This window comes from Aquarana catesbeiana, linkage group LG04, assembly GCF_042186555.1.
Source record: "Aquarana catesbeiana isolate 2022-GZ linkage group LG04, ASM4218655v1, whole genome shotgun sequence".
NCBI lineage: Eukaryota > Metazoa > Chordata > Amphibia > Anura > Ranidae > Aquarana > Aquarana catesbeiana.
The window spans coordinates 311,387,578-311,404,179 of record NC_133327.1 but is presented as its reverse complement, the minus strand read 5'-3'; the positions used below and the strand labels follow the sequence as shown (position 1 = coordinate 311,404,179).

Sequence of the window (16,602 nt, the reverse complement as noted above, 5' to 3'; positions counted from 1 at the left end):
ACCCGATAGAACACCTTTGGGATGAATTAGAGCGGAGAATGCGAGCCAGGCCTTCTCATCCACATCAGTGCCTGGCCTCACAAATGCGCTCCTGGAACAATGGTCAAACATTCCCATAGACATACTCTGACACCTTGTGGACAGCCTTTCCAGAAGAGTTGAAGCTGTTATAGCTGCAAATGATGGGCCAACTCAATATTAAACCCTACGGACTAATGCCCTGTACACACGGTCGGACTTTCCGACGGAATATGTGCGTTCGGAGCCTGTTGTCGAAAATTCCAACCGTGTGTGGGCTCCATCGGACTTTTTCCATCTGAATTTCCGACACACAAAGTTTGAGAGCAGGCTATAAAATTTTCAGACAACAAAATCCGTTCGCATAAATTCCGACTGTGTGTGGACAATTCCGACGCACAAAGTGCCACGCATGGTCAGAATAAATTAAGAGATTAAATCTATTGGCTACTGCCCCGTTTATAGTCCCGACGTATGTGTTTTACGTCACCGCGTTTAGAACGATCGGATTTTCCGACAAATTTGTGCGACCGTATGTATGCAAGACAAGTTTGAGCCAACATCCGTCGGAAAAAATCAATGGATTTTGTTGTCAGAATGTCCGATCAATGTCCGATCGTGTGTACAGGGCATAAGACTGGGATGCCAATAAAGTTCATATGTGTATAAAGGCAGGCGTCCCAATACTTTTGGTAATATAGTGTATGTTTACAATACTCTGTATCGACTAGCACATCTGTTTTTCCCAATAATTCCTTGAAATATGTATATTTATTGTCAGTATCTTCTAAAAAAATAGTTTACTATTTCAACAAAGGGTTTATTTAGTTTGTTTTGGCAAGCATAAAAATTAATTGAACCAGTCAGCAGCACACATAGAGGTAAGCATATACATTTGTTACAACTTTGGATACAGGGATGTAATGTGGCTCACACTAAGCACAGCATGCTAGAAAATCCCTATGACCAATCGTTCAGTCGCTTCCATAACCATGAAGAAGAGCAAACCCCAAGGTAGCAACTCTTAATTTTTCAGAAACATTGAATAGCAGTTTGGTACTAGGTGATTATGACTACAATTATTTGTGTCTATGGTTCAAAAAAGAACACACACAGGTTTTAATGCAAAGTTAATTCTTTGGACTTATTTGCAGGATGTTGCAAGTTACATGGTAAAAAAATTTCACTAGCGTATGGTAAGGACTAGTTTTGTCTTCACTATTGGAATTTAATGTGTGTGGATACACACAAGATCTACCCAGGGCCGTCTTCAATATTGATTGCACCCTGGGCGACAATTTTCTTTGGACCTCCCCACATGCAATTTTGCTCTTCACCTGCTTTGAGACTTACATTAAAAAGCAGCTAAACTCAGTTTAGTGTAGCAGATCAAGCAGCAATTGTGATTGATTGCTAGAGGTTACAGCATAACATTACCACTCACTGATTAGTTTCCAGAGGTTACTGCACATCATCAATGCTCACCCATTGATTACTGGGGCTAGAGGCGGTGTGATCAGTGGCAGTGGTGGTGGTGGTGGTGGGGGGGGTGGAATGGTATTAATGGCAGTGCTGGGGGGAGGGAGGTGTGATCATTGGCAGTGCTGGGGATTTGATGGAATCAGTGGCAGTGCTGGGGAGGTGGGATCAGTGGCAGTGCTGCGGGGAGATGGGATGAGTGGCAGTGTCTGGAGGAATGGGATCAGTAGCAGTGCTTGGGAGGGGGAATGGGATCAGTGGTAGTACGGGGGGGTCAGTGGCAGTGCTTGGGGGGATGAGTGAAGACAGAGCTGGTGGGGATGGGATGAGTGGCAGTACTAGTGGGGAGATGGGATGAGTGGCAATGCTTGGGGGAATGGGATCAATAGCAGTGCTTGGAAGAGGGGGAGGGGGAATGGGATCGGTGGCAGTGCTTGGGGGGGTCAGTGGCAGTGCTTGGGGTGGATGTGATCAGTGGCAGTGCTGGGTGCAGATGGGATTAGTGACACTTACTTGCTGTCACCTGTCAGTCAGTGTCCACTCAGTTTCCCTGCCTGCATGAGGGAGAGAGGGGTGAAAGAGAGAGAGAGAGAGAAAGGGGGTGGGTGGGCAGAAGAAAGACAGAGAGGGAGTGGGTGACAGAGAGAGAGGGGGGGTGGGTAAGAGAGAGAGGGTTAGAGATAGAGGGTGGTGAGAGAGAGGGGGGCCAGAGAGGAGGGCTCAGAGAGGGGGTGAGAGAGAGAGAGAGGGGTCAGAGAGAGAGCGAGAGAGAGAGGATGAGAGAGAAAGAGGGGTGTGAGAGAGGGGGTGAGAGAGAGGGGTTTAGAGAGGGGGTGAGATAGAGAGAGGGGGTCAGAGAGGGAGGTGAGATAGAGAGAGGTGTCAGAGAGGGGGGTGAGAAGGAGAGGGGTCAGGGAGAGAGAAGGAGGGTGAGAGAGGGGTCAGAGAGGGGGTAAGAGAGAGAGGGGGGTCAGAGAGGGGGTGAGAGAGAGGGGTGAAAGAGAGGTTGGAGAGAGGGGGGAGAGTGGGGTTAGAGAGGGGGGGTGAGAGAGAGAGGGGGATAAGAGAGAGGGGTTAAAGAGGGGTCAGAGAGAGGGGTTAGGTGGGGGTGAGAGAGAGAGGGGGGTCAGTAAGGAGGATGAGAGAGAGGTCGGGGGCATGAGAGAGATGCCCAGTACCTTCCATAGGACGTTCACGCTGGCCAGCAGCGGGCAGGGCTCATTCTCCTTCTGGGTGAGGTGATCCTTCCAGCGGATTCATAGACTGCGGACTGTCACGGGAGGATAGCAGTCCCTGGCTGCCTGCGCCTCCCAGCGGTCCTCAGGGCCCACTGTCAGAGCTGGGAGTGAAAAGGAGGGCTTATAGCAGTCCCTGGCTGCATGCACCTCCTGTCGGTCCTGGGGGGGCCCTCGATCTGCCTGTCCTCTGGGCCCATTGTCAGAGCTGGGAGTGGAGAGGAGGGTGGATAGCAGTCCCTGGCTGTCTGCGCCTCACACCGGTCTTCGGGGAGCCCCGATCCGCCTATCCTCCAGGCAGCTGGGAGTGGAGAGGAGGGCGGAGGAATCCAGGCTCTGGGTGGCACCGACACATCAGGTATGCTGCTTTTTACTTCTATGGTGCTCAGGGAGCTCTTCTTCCTCCTGGGCTCTTGCTTCACCCTGCTCCTGCAGCTCCGGTCCAGGGCTCGCCATGACAAGGGGCAGCTGCTTTGGGCCCCTCAACAATGACTGGGCCCTGGGCAGCTGCCCCTTTTGCTCTGTGTTAAAGACGGCCCTGGATCTAGCTCAAACAACATCTTCTTTAAAACCTAATTTTAGTTCATTTGTTTTTTAGTTTTGGATAGAGTGGGAAGAGTTAAAATTACTGTTGGGTTTTTAGGTCTGTTCTCTCACTACCTGTTCCGGTAATGTCTGTACAACAAACTGGAGATGCAGCCATCACCAGGACTGGAAGTTGTAGATATCAAGAAAAACATTGGCTTCTCCAAAAAATGTTTGTCTGTTTTCTGCTTCCCAAATATGTTTTCTGATCTAAAAACCTCCTCCTTCGTATGTAATGGAGATGAGGCAAGGGGGAGGCATTTGTAGTCTACATCAGGATAGCAACCTAGGGTGACAATACAACTCCTCCACAGATACTGTACAGTGAGTAAGTGTTGTCACTCTAGTAAAGGAAATGTGTTTCTGGCAGGATCCCCAGGTAAAAATAAATAAAAAAGCCAGCAAAAGAATACGAATGCTGCCTCTTCATCAAGGGACTGGTAAACTGTAATATTTCCATATTTGGCTTTTGGGTTTAGATATGTTTCCCCAATATTTGTTATAGCGTGAGGTGCCTATGGGAAATTTATTTTTATCACTATATAAAAGACCATTGGGATCTGATCTTCTAAAGTGTGAATAGGCACTACAGTAAAGTACAAGGTGTTTTTTTGTTTTAGAGCAGAAAGTAAGCTAAAGTGTATGTGTTCATTTCAGACATCCAATCAAGCAAAAAAAGGTTCTGGTTTTATTTTTCTTCAAATTCCCTTGTTCAATGAAAATGTTGGATGCTTGAACACAGATTCACTTCTACTAACTTTCCATTAAAGCAAATAAAGATCACTCAACTTCACTGCAATTCACAATATAGGAAACCAGTGCTTCAGAACCAAAGGACAGGATACTAATGTATTGTATCATATGTTGTCACAATGTGGTTACTAAGAAAAACCGGGGTTGCAGCACTAAGTAACTGAGGTAATGACATGCCCCCCGGATCTGTTTTAGGCCTCTGTCCTTGTTACAATATGTTTACATGTATAAATAAAAAAAAAACACAACTGGCCTGAATACAACTGGTTATTGTTTTCAACTGCAAGTCTGCACATGGAACTAAACCATTTCTACTGTTTACCTCAGTATCTTCTTCCAAATAGTTGAAGACAACAGCTTCCAAAACAAATTGTTCTCCTCTGGTGACATAACTGGGAAGATTCAGGGAAACAAAAAATGGCTGAAAGGATTCCAGCTGAAAATACAACAATTCAAGTGTAAGTAAAAGTATGCAGTTGTACACGTGAGTTAATAAAGAAATGTCAAAAATGGTTGTATTGATATGTTTAAATCTGTTTAATTGGCTTCCCCCTTAACCCAGTTTAATTTGTAGATCTTGCTTCGGCGATGTCTGATGTGGGAACGGTGAATTCTGGAACTGACACATTGAAAACAATGTACAAAACACAGACAAATGCTGGACCCATCTGAAACATTTTTGTTGTTAGGTCATCTGTGAAAATAGGTAATAAATCCTGAACTGTTAAACGCACTTTAACATGTTTACACTGTCTGAAAACAGTGCTTAACTAGAACATGTACAAATGAGCTTTAAAATAAATAGAATTTAAAGGAGTTTTCTAGGGAAATAGACTTGACCTCTTCTGGAGATTCCTTGACATTGAGACCTTCGTCATACTGGATTAAAGATGGTTATACAGAGGAGCAGACTGTCACACAGTGTGGACAATCTTGCAACTATTTTTGTTGCATAAATGTTTATATGAAGAAAGTAACAGTGGGGTTGAACTAATTTAATTCTCCATTCTGTCCTATTACAATATAGAATGAAAAACGGTCATGTGTGTAGCACCCTCCCAGAGTAGAATGCTAGGTAAATCTTGTTTTTGGTTCCTTCTGTAATCAAGGGAGTAGTAATTACTTGCTTTGGTCTGCTCATGGTTTCACAGGCTGGGAGTGTGATTGTTCCCCTCTGTTTCTGGATAAAGTTTCCAAAGTTTAGGGTGGAAAATTCAAATAACTGATCTAAATAGTTATCATGCCCTGGCCAATTCCTGGGGAGCTGTGTTCAGAAGGTGGTCTGGGAGGTGGTAAAGAGTCTGGAGCTCTGGGGAGACTGCTCTTTTCCCCTGTCAGGGAAGGTTCCATGAGCGTCAGGGGGCTGCTTGCCCCTGAGACATCCTATGAACTGAGTTGCTGTTCTGCAGTGTCTCAGCTGTGGCAGGGCCACATGGGAATAATCTAGAGCTGAATGCAAGATCCTCTACAAGAGAATTGGGTCTTAAGAGGGAGAGTCTTACTCACTGGACCATGTCCGGAGAAAGCTAGGAGGAGGCAGCTGTCTTTGGGAATTGTGAGTAAAGACCTTAACCCCCCCCCCCTTTGACTGTGCAGCACCCTAAAATTCACTGGTTACCTATAGCTGTACAGCTGTGCAGGGTAACCAGATGCCTAAGAGACTTGCCTCATGGTCTTCAGCTGTGAGCCTTATGCCCCGTACACACGGTCGGACTTTGTTCGGACATTCCGACAACAAAATCCATGGATTTTTTCCGATGGATGTTGGCTCAAACTTGTCTTGCATACACACGGTCACACAAAGTTGTTGGAAAATCTGATCGTTCTAAACGCGGTGACGTAAAACACGTATGTTGGGACTATAAACGGGGCAGTGGCCAATCTCTTTATTTATTCTGAGCATGCGTGGCACTTTGTCCGTCGGATTTGTGTAAACACGATCGGAATTTCCGACAACGGATTTTGTTGTCGGAGAATTTTATATCCTGCTCTCAAACTTTGTGTGTCGGAAAATCTGATGGAAAATGTGTGATGGAGCCCACACACGGTCGGAATTTCCGACAACAAGGTTCTATCACACATTTTCCGTCGGAAAATCCGACCGTGTGTACGGGGCATTAGACTGTCCCCATTCCCACAAAGAGAAGAGTGTCCGCTGATCAATGTTACTGAGCATTCTGGAGTATCCCATACCCCAACCCCTCTCCTGTTACAAGTTCTACAAGCAATTAAAAATAAATAATATAATAAATGTATTATTATTATTATTATAATAATACATTACAAAAAGACAACTCTTAGACTGTTTATTGGAGCAGGAATGAATGGACTGTTGCTTGGGGGGCTGGTGGCCTCTGTACTGTTTGGGGAAAAAAACAGTCAATATCAGCGGCCCATAGCACTACATGTGGTATTCTCCCAAAGACAACAATGCATGATTGCCAGACAGGCATTGAGCAGTGGATGTGAAAGTCAAAACAACAGGGGATAATGTTAGGGTTTGATACTATTCAAACAATTCAATTCTAGCCCAAAAGCTGAAACATAATGACATGTTTAAGCTAAATGTGGTTGATTTACTGGGGGAGTAAAGCCTAGTCACTTTGCTAAGTGAATTCTCACTGTGCAAAGGAATTTTCATGCTTTGTGAATGAGGTAATACTGACGTCTATTATCAATCATGTGCAAGCAAAATTTGTTATTCCTTTTTTTTTTATTATTTGTTCATGATTATGTTTTTTGCAAAGTGAATTTTTACCACACTTACTAAAGTGAAAATTATCTTACAAAGTATCACTTTGTAAAGTGAACAGGCTCTACTCCTTTAGTAAATCAGCCACAATGAAGGAGTTACGATTCAATATTTCACCATGAATGGTTCAAAATACATGCTTTCATCTGCAGGTGCTTATAGTGAATTGAGAGCAGCAATGGCAGCAATAACTTGCTCCATAGAGTGAGAGTTAAAGTAGTAAAATTCTTCTAGATCTAGTTACCGGACCAAAAGGAAATGTGTGCTAAATCTCAAAGTATTAAGCCATTCCAATCTAACAAATACAAAAGCTGCTGTTATGCTCCACCATGTTTATTCTAGCTTCTCTTTACCAGGGTTCCAGGTGTAGACAATGAGCATGCACTAATGATCTGTACATGAAAATAGATGTAGGATTATGATCATCTTTACATATGGATGTATTGGTGTACAGAAAAACTGTCTAGAGCTTTCGCTATCCAGCTTGCTGATTGCAATATTTAATTCAGCTCCCAAAGTTAGAAGTTGTTTATTTTTAGGCACAGAGCCCTGGTCTTTCCAATACCGTGCTTGTTAATATTGTAAACTCTCAAGTGGGGTCCATCTTAAGTTCACAGTGCATAAGACAGTGCTGTTAAATGTCTGTATTTAGAGGGATGATGAGGCTTACAGAAGAACCGTTACACATGTGATATTTTGTTGTCATTCACAAATAGGGATAAGCTTCAAGTTTATGCCAAACATAAGTTAGAAAGTCAGCAATGACCATATTTGGCCAATGATATCACCTAGAAGCCAACTTGTTTACATAGAGAAGCTGGTAAAGATCTATCATTTGTGATGGAATTAGTGCCAGAGTGATATGTTATGTTATGGTGAGTCAACATTGCCACACATCACTCATTATGATTGATTTGGAAATATTTCACTGAAAGATAAGATCGATGTTGGATTTACATCACTGTAATTTCATTAAAAAAAATTTTCACAGTATGATTATTGTTATTTACTTATTTTTTGTGAATGATTATCAAGGTGCACTATGTACCCTATGCTCATTCATGTGGAGTAGGGAGGGAATATCTGGCATGCCATTTCTTCTAAAAGGGGCTTTCAGATTCCCATAAGTCGTTTTGGGGAAAGGATATGGCCATGAGTACCTTGTCCTTTCACCATGAGGAAAGGTGCTTTGCAAGAGGGGAAAAAGGAAGCTTCACTGCCCCTCCCTTGCACGGTACCCTTCCAATGTTTAAGCCATGTGGCCTGGTAAGGCTTGAGGGGACCTATTAGGAGTCCTTTATACCATTTTAGGGGGGCCCTAGCCATCAATCGAGATAATTGACACCCAGTGATATTGACCCTCCGAGTAGCTATGTGACCCCCCCCCGTTACTACTTACCAATTATAGCGCTAAGGTGCTCTGGTAGATGTGGTGTCTCGCAGCAGTATAGGGGTGCAGGCTTTTTTATGCTTAATCCAGAAATCAGTGGAAAATGAGGGGATGAGAGATGCCACAAACCACTAGTTCTACAGGTGAAGAGAAATGTGAATGACCTCAGCCAAAGGCTCTTCCTAAGCCCAGGCTCTCAAGCATTTTGCCCCACCCATCAGGGCTTAATCATATGATTAAGCCCTGATCAGAGGGGCAAAATGTATCAGAGGCTGAGCTCAGGAGGAGCTTGTGACTGTTTGCATTTCTCTTCACCTGCTAAGCTAGTGGTGTGTGGTGTCTCTCATTCCCTCATACCCCTGGTACCCCTGTTGCAAAAGACAGATCCCCACCAGCTTCTGTATGTAAACTGGTTTGTAGGGATTCTAGGTGATGTAATTGATTATGTTCATAACCATATTTGATCAATAATGCCACCCAACATCCCAGACAGCTTGCTTACAAATGGAATCTGGTGGGAATATCATTTAGCGACAGTAGTATTATTGATGCTAAATGACAGATCCATGGCCGCTGTTTGTAAACAAATAATGTATATTGTACTGCATTTAAAACTTTGTGTACAGATTTAAGGAATTCCAAAGACAGGTTCGTTTTTGCATCCATTAAAATACACATTTTAGGTCTAAAGATTATTTAAAACCTCCAAAACATTATACATTATTTGAAAGCAGAGACACTGGAGAATAAAATAGTAGTAGTTGCATTTTTTACAATGTCACATAGTATGAGCTCCACTGTGTATTAAAACCATATTTTTTTGTAAAAAAAATACACTAAAAATTATTTAGTCCACACAAATACAATATATTACCACATTTTTGGTAACATATTAAAAAAATAAGGTTGCATCAAGTAGACAGATACCAAGCGTGTCAAGCCTTAAAATTTCATGTGACTGATGTGGCAACAATCTACAGTCCCCAAAATTATATATAGGCAACACTTTAAAAGCCTTTACAGCTTGTCAATTTAATGTTAACTGAGAATGTTGGCTCTGTAATTATTGCTATTAACCACTTCAATACCAGGCACTTAGACACCTTCCCGCCCAGGCCAATTTTCAGCTTTCAGCGCTGTCACAATTTGAAGGACAATTGCGCGGTCATGCTACACTGTACTCAAACAATTTTTTTATCATTTTGTTCCCATAAATAGAGCTTTCTTTTGGTGGTATTTGATCACCTCTGCGTTTTTTTTTTTTTGCGCAACAAATAAAAAAAGACCGAAAATTTTGAAAAAAAAAACAAGTTTTTCTTTGTTTCTGTTACAAATTTTTGTAAAGAAGTACGTTTTTTTCTTCAATGATGGGCACTGATATGGCTGCACTGACGGCACTGATACGGCAGCACTGATGGGCACCGATAAGGTGGCACCAATGAGGTGGCACTGATGAGGTGGCACTGACGGGCACTGATGATGGGCACTGATAGGTGGCACTGATGGGCACTGATAGGTGGCACTGATGGGCACTCATAGGTGGCACCGATGGGCACTCATAGACGGCACTGATGGGCACTCGTAGGTAGCATTGATGGGTACGTATGGGTGGCACTGATGGGTACTTATGGGTGGCACTGATAGGTGGCACGGATGGGCACTGATGGGCACTGACAAGTGGCACCGATGGACACTGATGGGTGGCACTGATGACACTGATTGGTGGCACTGATGCTCCTAAGATTGGCATTGCAGGGCATCTAGGCAATATTATGGTGCCAATCAGTGCCCATTTGTGGGCACTGATTGGCACAGATTGGGCACTGACTGGGCACATTGGGCACATGTGGATGGCCATGGGGTACATACCTGGCCATCCACATGTTGCCCCTTCCCTGGTGGTCCTAGTGGCGATCCCTGGTGGTCCAGTGTGGTCATCTGAGGGGGGCTGCACTGATAAACAATCAGCGCAGACCCCCCCTGTCAGGAGAGCCACTGATCAGCTCTCCTCTACTTGTGTCTGTCAGATGCGAGTGTGGAAAAGCCGATCAACGGCTCTTCCTATTGACATCGTGATCAGCCCTGATTGGACACGGCTGATCACGTGGTAAAGAGCCTCCATTGGAGGCTCTTTACCAAGATCAGTGTAGCGGTGTGTCAGACTAACACACCTCTCCACCGATTGCCACGATGCACGCCCCAGCAGGTGCGTGGCGGCATGTTATCCTGCTGGACGTCATATGACGCCCAGTCAGGATAACGGAACCACTTCCCGGACGTCAATCCGCTATAGGCCGGGCGGGAAGTGGTTAACCTGGCATGAGCAGCGATACCTAATATGTGTGAAGCTATTCTTGTTTTCGTATGTATGCACACCCAACATGTGTATGTGAGGCAGAAGGCTTAAAAAATTGGGTGTTTTTTTACCTTTAATGTCACCCATGCACTCCAATAAAGCTTATTTAGGACTGATTGTTTGTGTTGTTTTAATGTTCTTCCCACTGAAGGGAAAATGTTTGCACTGGTACATATATACTCATGCCAGTGCCCAGTTACCAATGCCCATTTTTAATAAGGCCAAAAGAAACACAATATTTGGCTCCCATAGACTTTAATGAGTTTTTGCAATATGTTTGGTATTTGCAAAATTTACAATGCGTTCAGCAAATCAAATCCAAAAAAATCAAACTTCACCCAGTTGGCTCATCAATAATGACAAAATACAGAACATTTTTAGATATGCAGTTCTAGGCCACAGTGTTTTTAAAACGTTTCCACGATTATTGCTGCTAGAATCTGTGCTTCATCTTGTGTGTTACAAGGTGCTACAGAGTCTTTAATAGGATACAGCATATTATGTCCGAACTTTAAGGGCACCATTACATGGGTGTTGCTTTGATGAATGCTCCATAACCGAAATGCGTCAACATATAGCCTATACCTGTGTACTCATGTAACAAATAAAGTAAGTTTATTTAAAGGCATCTGAATTGCCAGCCTTCCTGATTGAAGAATTTTACATGGGTGTGCATATCGAAGATATTTGTGCCTCCCACTCACCAACCTTGACAGCCATCAACGTGCAGTTGTATATATTTTTGGCCTGCTGATACACAGACCTGAACTGACATATGATTTGCCCTGCAGTAATCTCCTTTCACCATAGTGACAAACATCTGTGAGCAACTGATAATTTGTCAGCCCTGTCACCCACTCAGGTACCAAGATCTGCCAGGTGCTCATGTGAGCCTCTTGAGTTTCCTGATCAGCAGAAAACAGGTATTGCTTAATTCTGGAGGTTTAGAAGGAGAGCAAGGACTTCTGCCTCCATATACCATGCAATCTTGTGCGTCCCACCTTTAAGATACCCTTATGAGGGAGCTCACCTACTTCCCACCCTAATTGTTTTTTCACCTCATTGTGGTATTGTTAGTGAGAGTAGTTATACTGTGAAACATAACAGACCTGGTTTGACAATAATTAGCTCTTTATTTGGACCATTTTTATAAAAACTTGAACTCCTTTCTGACCAGGGCAGTTTTTGCTGTTCAGCACTGCACTACTTCAACTGGTAATTGCGCGGTCATGCAATGCTGTACCCAAACAAAAATGTATATCCTTTTTTTTCACACAAATAGAGCTTTCTTTTTGGGGTATTTGATCACCACTGGGTTTTTTATTTTTTGCAATATAAACAAAAGAAATATATATTCTACTTTCTGTTATAAAAAATATCCGATAAACTAAAATTTTGTCATAAATTTAGTTCAAAATTTATTCTGCTACATGTCTTGGGTAAAAAAACCCAATAAGTGTATATTAATGGGTTTGTGTGAAAGTTATAGCGTCTACAAACTATGGTGTTTATACTGGAATTTAGGCAGCTTTTACTTTCTGACTGCCTATCACATTTCTTGAGGTGCTAAAATGCCAAGGCAGTATAAAAACCCCCTGAGTGACCCATTTTTGGAAAGTAGACACCCCAAGGAATTTGCTGAGAGGCATGTAGTCCATGGAAGATTTAATATTTTGCCACAAGTTTTTGAAAAACTACATTTTTTTTTAAATAAAGTTGTCATTTAAATAATATATTGCTTACACGTGCCATGGGTATATATGGACTAACACCCCAGAACATATTCTGCTACTTCTCTCGAGTATGGGGATACCACATGTGAGAGACCTAGCCATGTACAGGCCCCCAACATCCAATGACCATTTGCATTTTTTGTGACAAGGTTTTGAAAAGGAAATAATATGTTTTTGTTTTCTTTCTTCATTTTCCAAAAACTGGTGGCAAAAAATAAAATCTTCCATGCCTCTCAGCAACTACCTAGGGGTGTCTGCTTTCCAAAAAGGGGTAATTTTGGGGGTGTTTGAACTGTCCTGGCATTTTATGCCCAACATTAGAAGCTTATGCTACACTCACTCCTCTAACCACTTAAAGACCAAGCCTTTTCTTACACTTTTTGTTTACACAATGGGTGCTGCAATTTTTTATGTCACGCAGTATTTGCGCAGCGGTTTTCAAATGCAAATTTTTGGGAAAAAATACCCTTTTTTAAATTTAAATGCACAAAAACACAGTATAGTCTAATAATGTTTGGTGAGATGTAAAAGATGAAGTTACGCAGAGTAAATACATACCAAACATGACATGCTTTAAAATTGCTCATGCCTGTGCAACTGTGATAAAACTCTGTAAATTTTCAATATCCATAGGTGATGCTTTAAAAGCCTTTGCAGGTTACCACTTTAGATTTACGCAGGAGGCCTAGTTCTAGAATAACTGCTCTCAATCTGACGTTTGCGGTGATACCTCACATACATGGTGCAATCGCTGTTTACATATTGACACAAGACTGACATTTGCATTCCCTTTTGCATGCGAGCAGGAGGGGAGGGCGGGGCTGCTTTAATTTTTTAATTATTGATTTAGCTTTTTTTATTTTTACACCGTCCCTTTCATTTTTTTTTTTTATCACTTTTATTGTTATTACAGGGAATGTAAATATCCCCTGTGATAGCAATAGGCAGTGACAGGTACTCTTTTTTGAGAAATCTGGGGTCTATTAGACTCCAGATCTCTTCTCTGCCCTTAAAGCATCTGATCACACCAAGATCAGTGTGATCCAATGCTTTCCCAATTTAAAAATGACGCTGTTTATATTCGGCAAAACTAAAGTGATGAAATGCTGGTTGCTTCTGGTTTCTTAGATCATAGGGATGATTAGAGCCATTTTGGTCTCTGATAAGCTCTATGGCCAGCAGGCAGAACCACCAGCTGCATTCTTGGGATTCCCAGTGGGACAGGAGAGTCCAAGAAAGCCATTGAAGGTGGTGGTGGTGGTGGGGGGGGTTGTCCCCTCCCGTTGCTTGTTAAAGAAATCCAACGGCTATTTAGATACTAGGATAGCTTTTACATGAAAGCGACCACTGACTGAAAATGACACCTAGATGATGTCTGTGGCTGCAGCATCATCCTGGTATAACCACTCAAAGTCCACCGACGTACCAGTACATTGCTGGTCTTTGTTGGGCATTAATGTAATGTTATCGTTTTTTCATGCGGCCTGTGGGCTGAACTAAAAAAGAGAATCTAACAGATTCCTCCATTCACTGGATCAAAAAATCTCTGCCAGAAAAATTGTGTGGTGTGCCCACCATTAGAATGTGCATCCATCCACTTCTCATGTTGGTCATACATGTATTTTTTTTTTGTTCAGCCCATGGATAGTGCTGGCAGCGACCAGGGCTGATCCTACCAACACTGCGTTTTTAGGGACACTGTACTCAGGGGGCTCTAGTCTACTTGCTGATCAATATATTAATCAATACAACACTATACTACTAATGACAGTGATCAGCGACCTATAGCGTGAGTGTAATTGTGTGCGGTAGCTGACCCTGACACTAGTGGCAGTAATACAGTGATCAGGGAAAAGTTCTATATACTGACACTGTACCAATGGCACTGGCTGGGTGACAGGGATGATCAAAGAGTTAATAGGGACAGTCAAAGAGTTAAATGTGCTAATCTAACCTGTGTATGTAAAATGCACTGCTTTTACTCGCAGTATGGTGTTCTCTCTTCTCTCCCTGGACTGAAAAGGGTCCAGGAAGAGAAGAACCAGCTAGATCCTGTGCCCATATTTACAAATGCAGGCACAGGATTGCTTCTCCATTTGCTGCAGGAGATCAGCAGAGTTCTGGGCAAAAATCATTGGCCGGGACCCGCTGATGAACTGCTCCTGCAACAAATGCCAGGGGGTCAGTGGGGGGCACACGCATGCGTGCTCAGACCCGGAAATAGTTTGCGATGTACGGGTATGTTGCTTTGCCCAGAGCCAACACTCGGCCACATTTTCCCTCCCCGTTGTCATGTGACTCGTTAGTGTTACAAGGTCTCAGGTGTGAATGGGGAGCAGGTGTATTAAATTTGGTGTTATTGCTCTCACTCTCTCATACTGGTCACTGGAAGTTCAACATGGCACCTCATGGCAAAGAACTCTCTGAGGATCTGAAAAAAAGAATTGTTGCGCTACATAAAGATGGCCTAGGCTATAAGAAGATTGGCAAGACCCTGAAACAGCTGCAGCACGGTCAAGACCATACAGCAGTTTAACAGGACAGGTTTCACTCAGAACAGGTCTCGCCATGGTTGACCAAAGAGGTTGAGTACACATGCTCAGTGTCATATCCAGAGGTTGTCTTTGGGAAATAGATGTATGAGTGCTGCCAGCATTGCTGCAAAGGTTGAAGGGGTGGAGGGTCAGCCTGTCAGTGTTCAGACCATACGCCGCACACTGCATCAAATTGGTCTGCATGGCTGTCGTGCCAGAAGGAAGCCTCTTCTAAAGATGATGCACAAGAAAGCCCGCAAACAGTTTGCTGAAGACAAGCAGACTAAGGACATGGATTACTGGAACTATGTCCTGTGGTCTGATGAGACCAAGATAAACTTATTTGGCTCAGATGGTGTCAAGCGTGTGTGGCGGCAACCAGGTGAGGAGTACAAAGACAAGTGTGTCTTGCCTACAGTCAAGCATGGTGGTGGGAGTGTCATGGTCTGGGGCTGCATGAGTGCTGCTGACACTGGGGAGCTACAGCTCATTGAGGGAACCATGAATGCCAACATGTACTGTGACATACTGAAAAAGAGCATGATCCCCCTCCCTTTGGAGACTGGGCTGCAGGGCAGTATTCCAACATGATAACGACCTCAAACACACCTTCAAGATGACCACTGCCTTGCTAAAGAAGCTGAGGGTAAAGGTGATGGACTGGCCAAGCATGTCTCCAGACCTAAACCCTATTGAGCATCTGTGGGGCATCCACAAATGAAAGGTGGAGGAATGCAAGGTCTCTAGCATCCACCAGCTCCGTGATGTCGTCATGGAGAAGTGGAAGAGGACTCCAGTGGTAACCTGTGAATCTCTGGTAAATGCCATGCCCAAGAGGGTTAAGGCAGTGCTGAAAAATAATGGTGGCCACACAAAATATTTACACTTTGGGCCCAATTTGGACATTTTCACTTAGGGGTGTACTCACTTTTGTTGTCAGTGGTTTAGACATTAATGGCTGTGTGTTGAGTTATTTTGAGGGGACAGCACATTTACACTGTTATACAAGCTGTGCACTCACTACTTTACATTGTAGCAAAGTGTAATTTCTTCAGTGTTATAATAATAAAATATTTACAAAAATGTGAGGGGGTGTACTCACTTTTGTGAGATACTGTAACTTGAAACAAATTGACTAACCTCAGGTGATACACAGTGATTAATTAAATCCTCCTACATAAACATTACCATTAGATGGTATTTCTCAGCTTTTGTGAGATACTGTAATTACACCCTAAAACACATTCTGCTATGCCATAGGGATACCACATCTGTGAGACTTTTTAACAGCCTAGATGGATAAAGGTGCTCAAAATCCAAGGAACACCCTTGGGCTTCCAAGGACCATAAATTATACATCTAATTTCCTGTCTACCTATTATATTTTTGGAGCCCAGTGGAAACAACCACAAAATGACCCCATTTCGGAAAGAAAACACTTCTACAAGGTATTTTCTAAGAGGCATAGTGAGTTTTTTGAAAATTTAATTTTTTGCCACAAGTTTTTGGATGCAGAATGAATATTAAAATATTTTTTTACACAATGTTTGCACAAAGTTTGGATATTTCTCAAATACAGCTTGGGCATACTTAGAATTACAACTTAAAACACATTCTGTTACTCCTTCTGAGTATGGGGATACCACATGTGTGAGACGTTTTTTATTGTTTTGACAATTATATACCAGACATTTTATCTTGTGTACCACACAAATGAACCAATTGTATCAAAACCAATGTACTATATGAGTGCCCTGGGAATATAGC

General features: G+C 43.0%; 1 protein-coding gene across 2 annotated transcripts in view; it reads right to left on the bottom strand.

The window, feature by feature from the left end:
- The window catches only part of LOC141140046 (CD109 antigen-like), a 343,299-nt gene that overhangs the window by 161,204 nt on the left and 165,493 nt on the right, over positions 1–16,602 (bottom strand). For both annotated transcript variants that reach the window (XM_073626809.1, XM_073626808.1), the window contains one exon: positions 4,393–4,506. In XM_073626809.1, the coding sequence (XP_073482910.1) occupies positions 4,393–4,506 (114 nt within the window). The remainder of the gene's footprint in view (positions 1–4,392; positions 4,507–16,602) is intronic.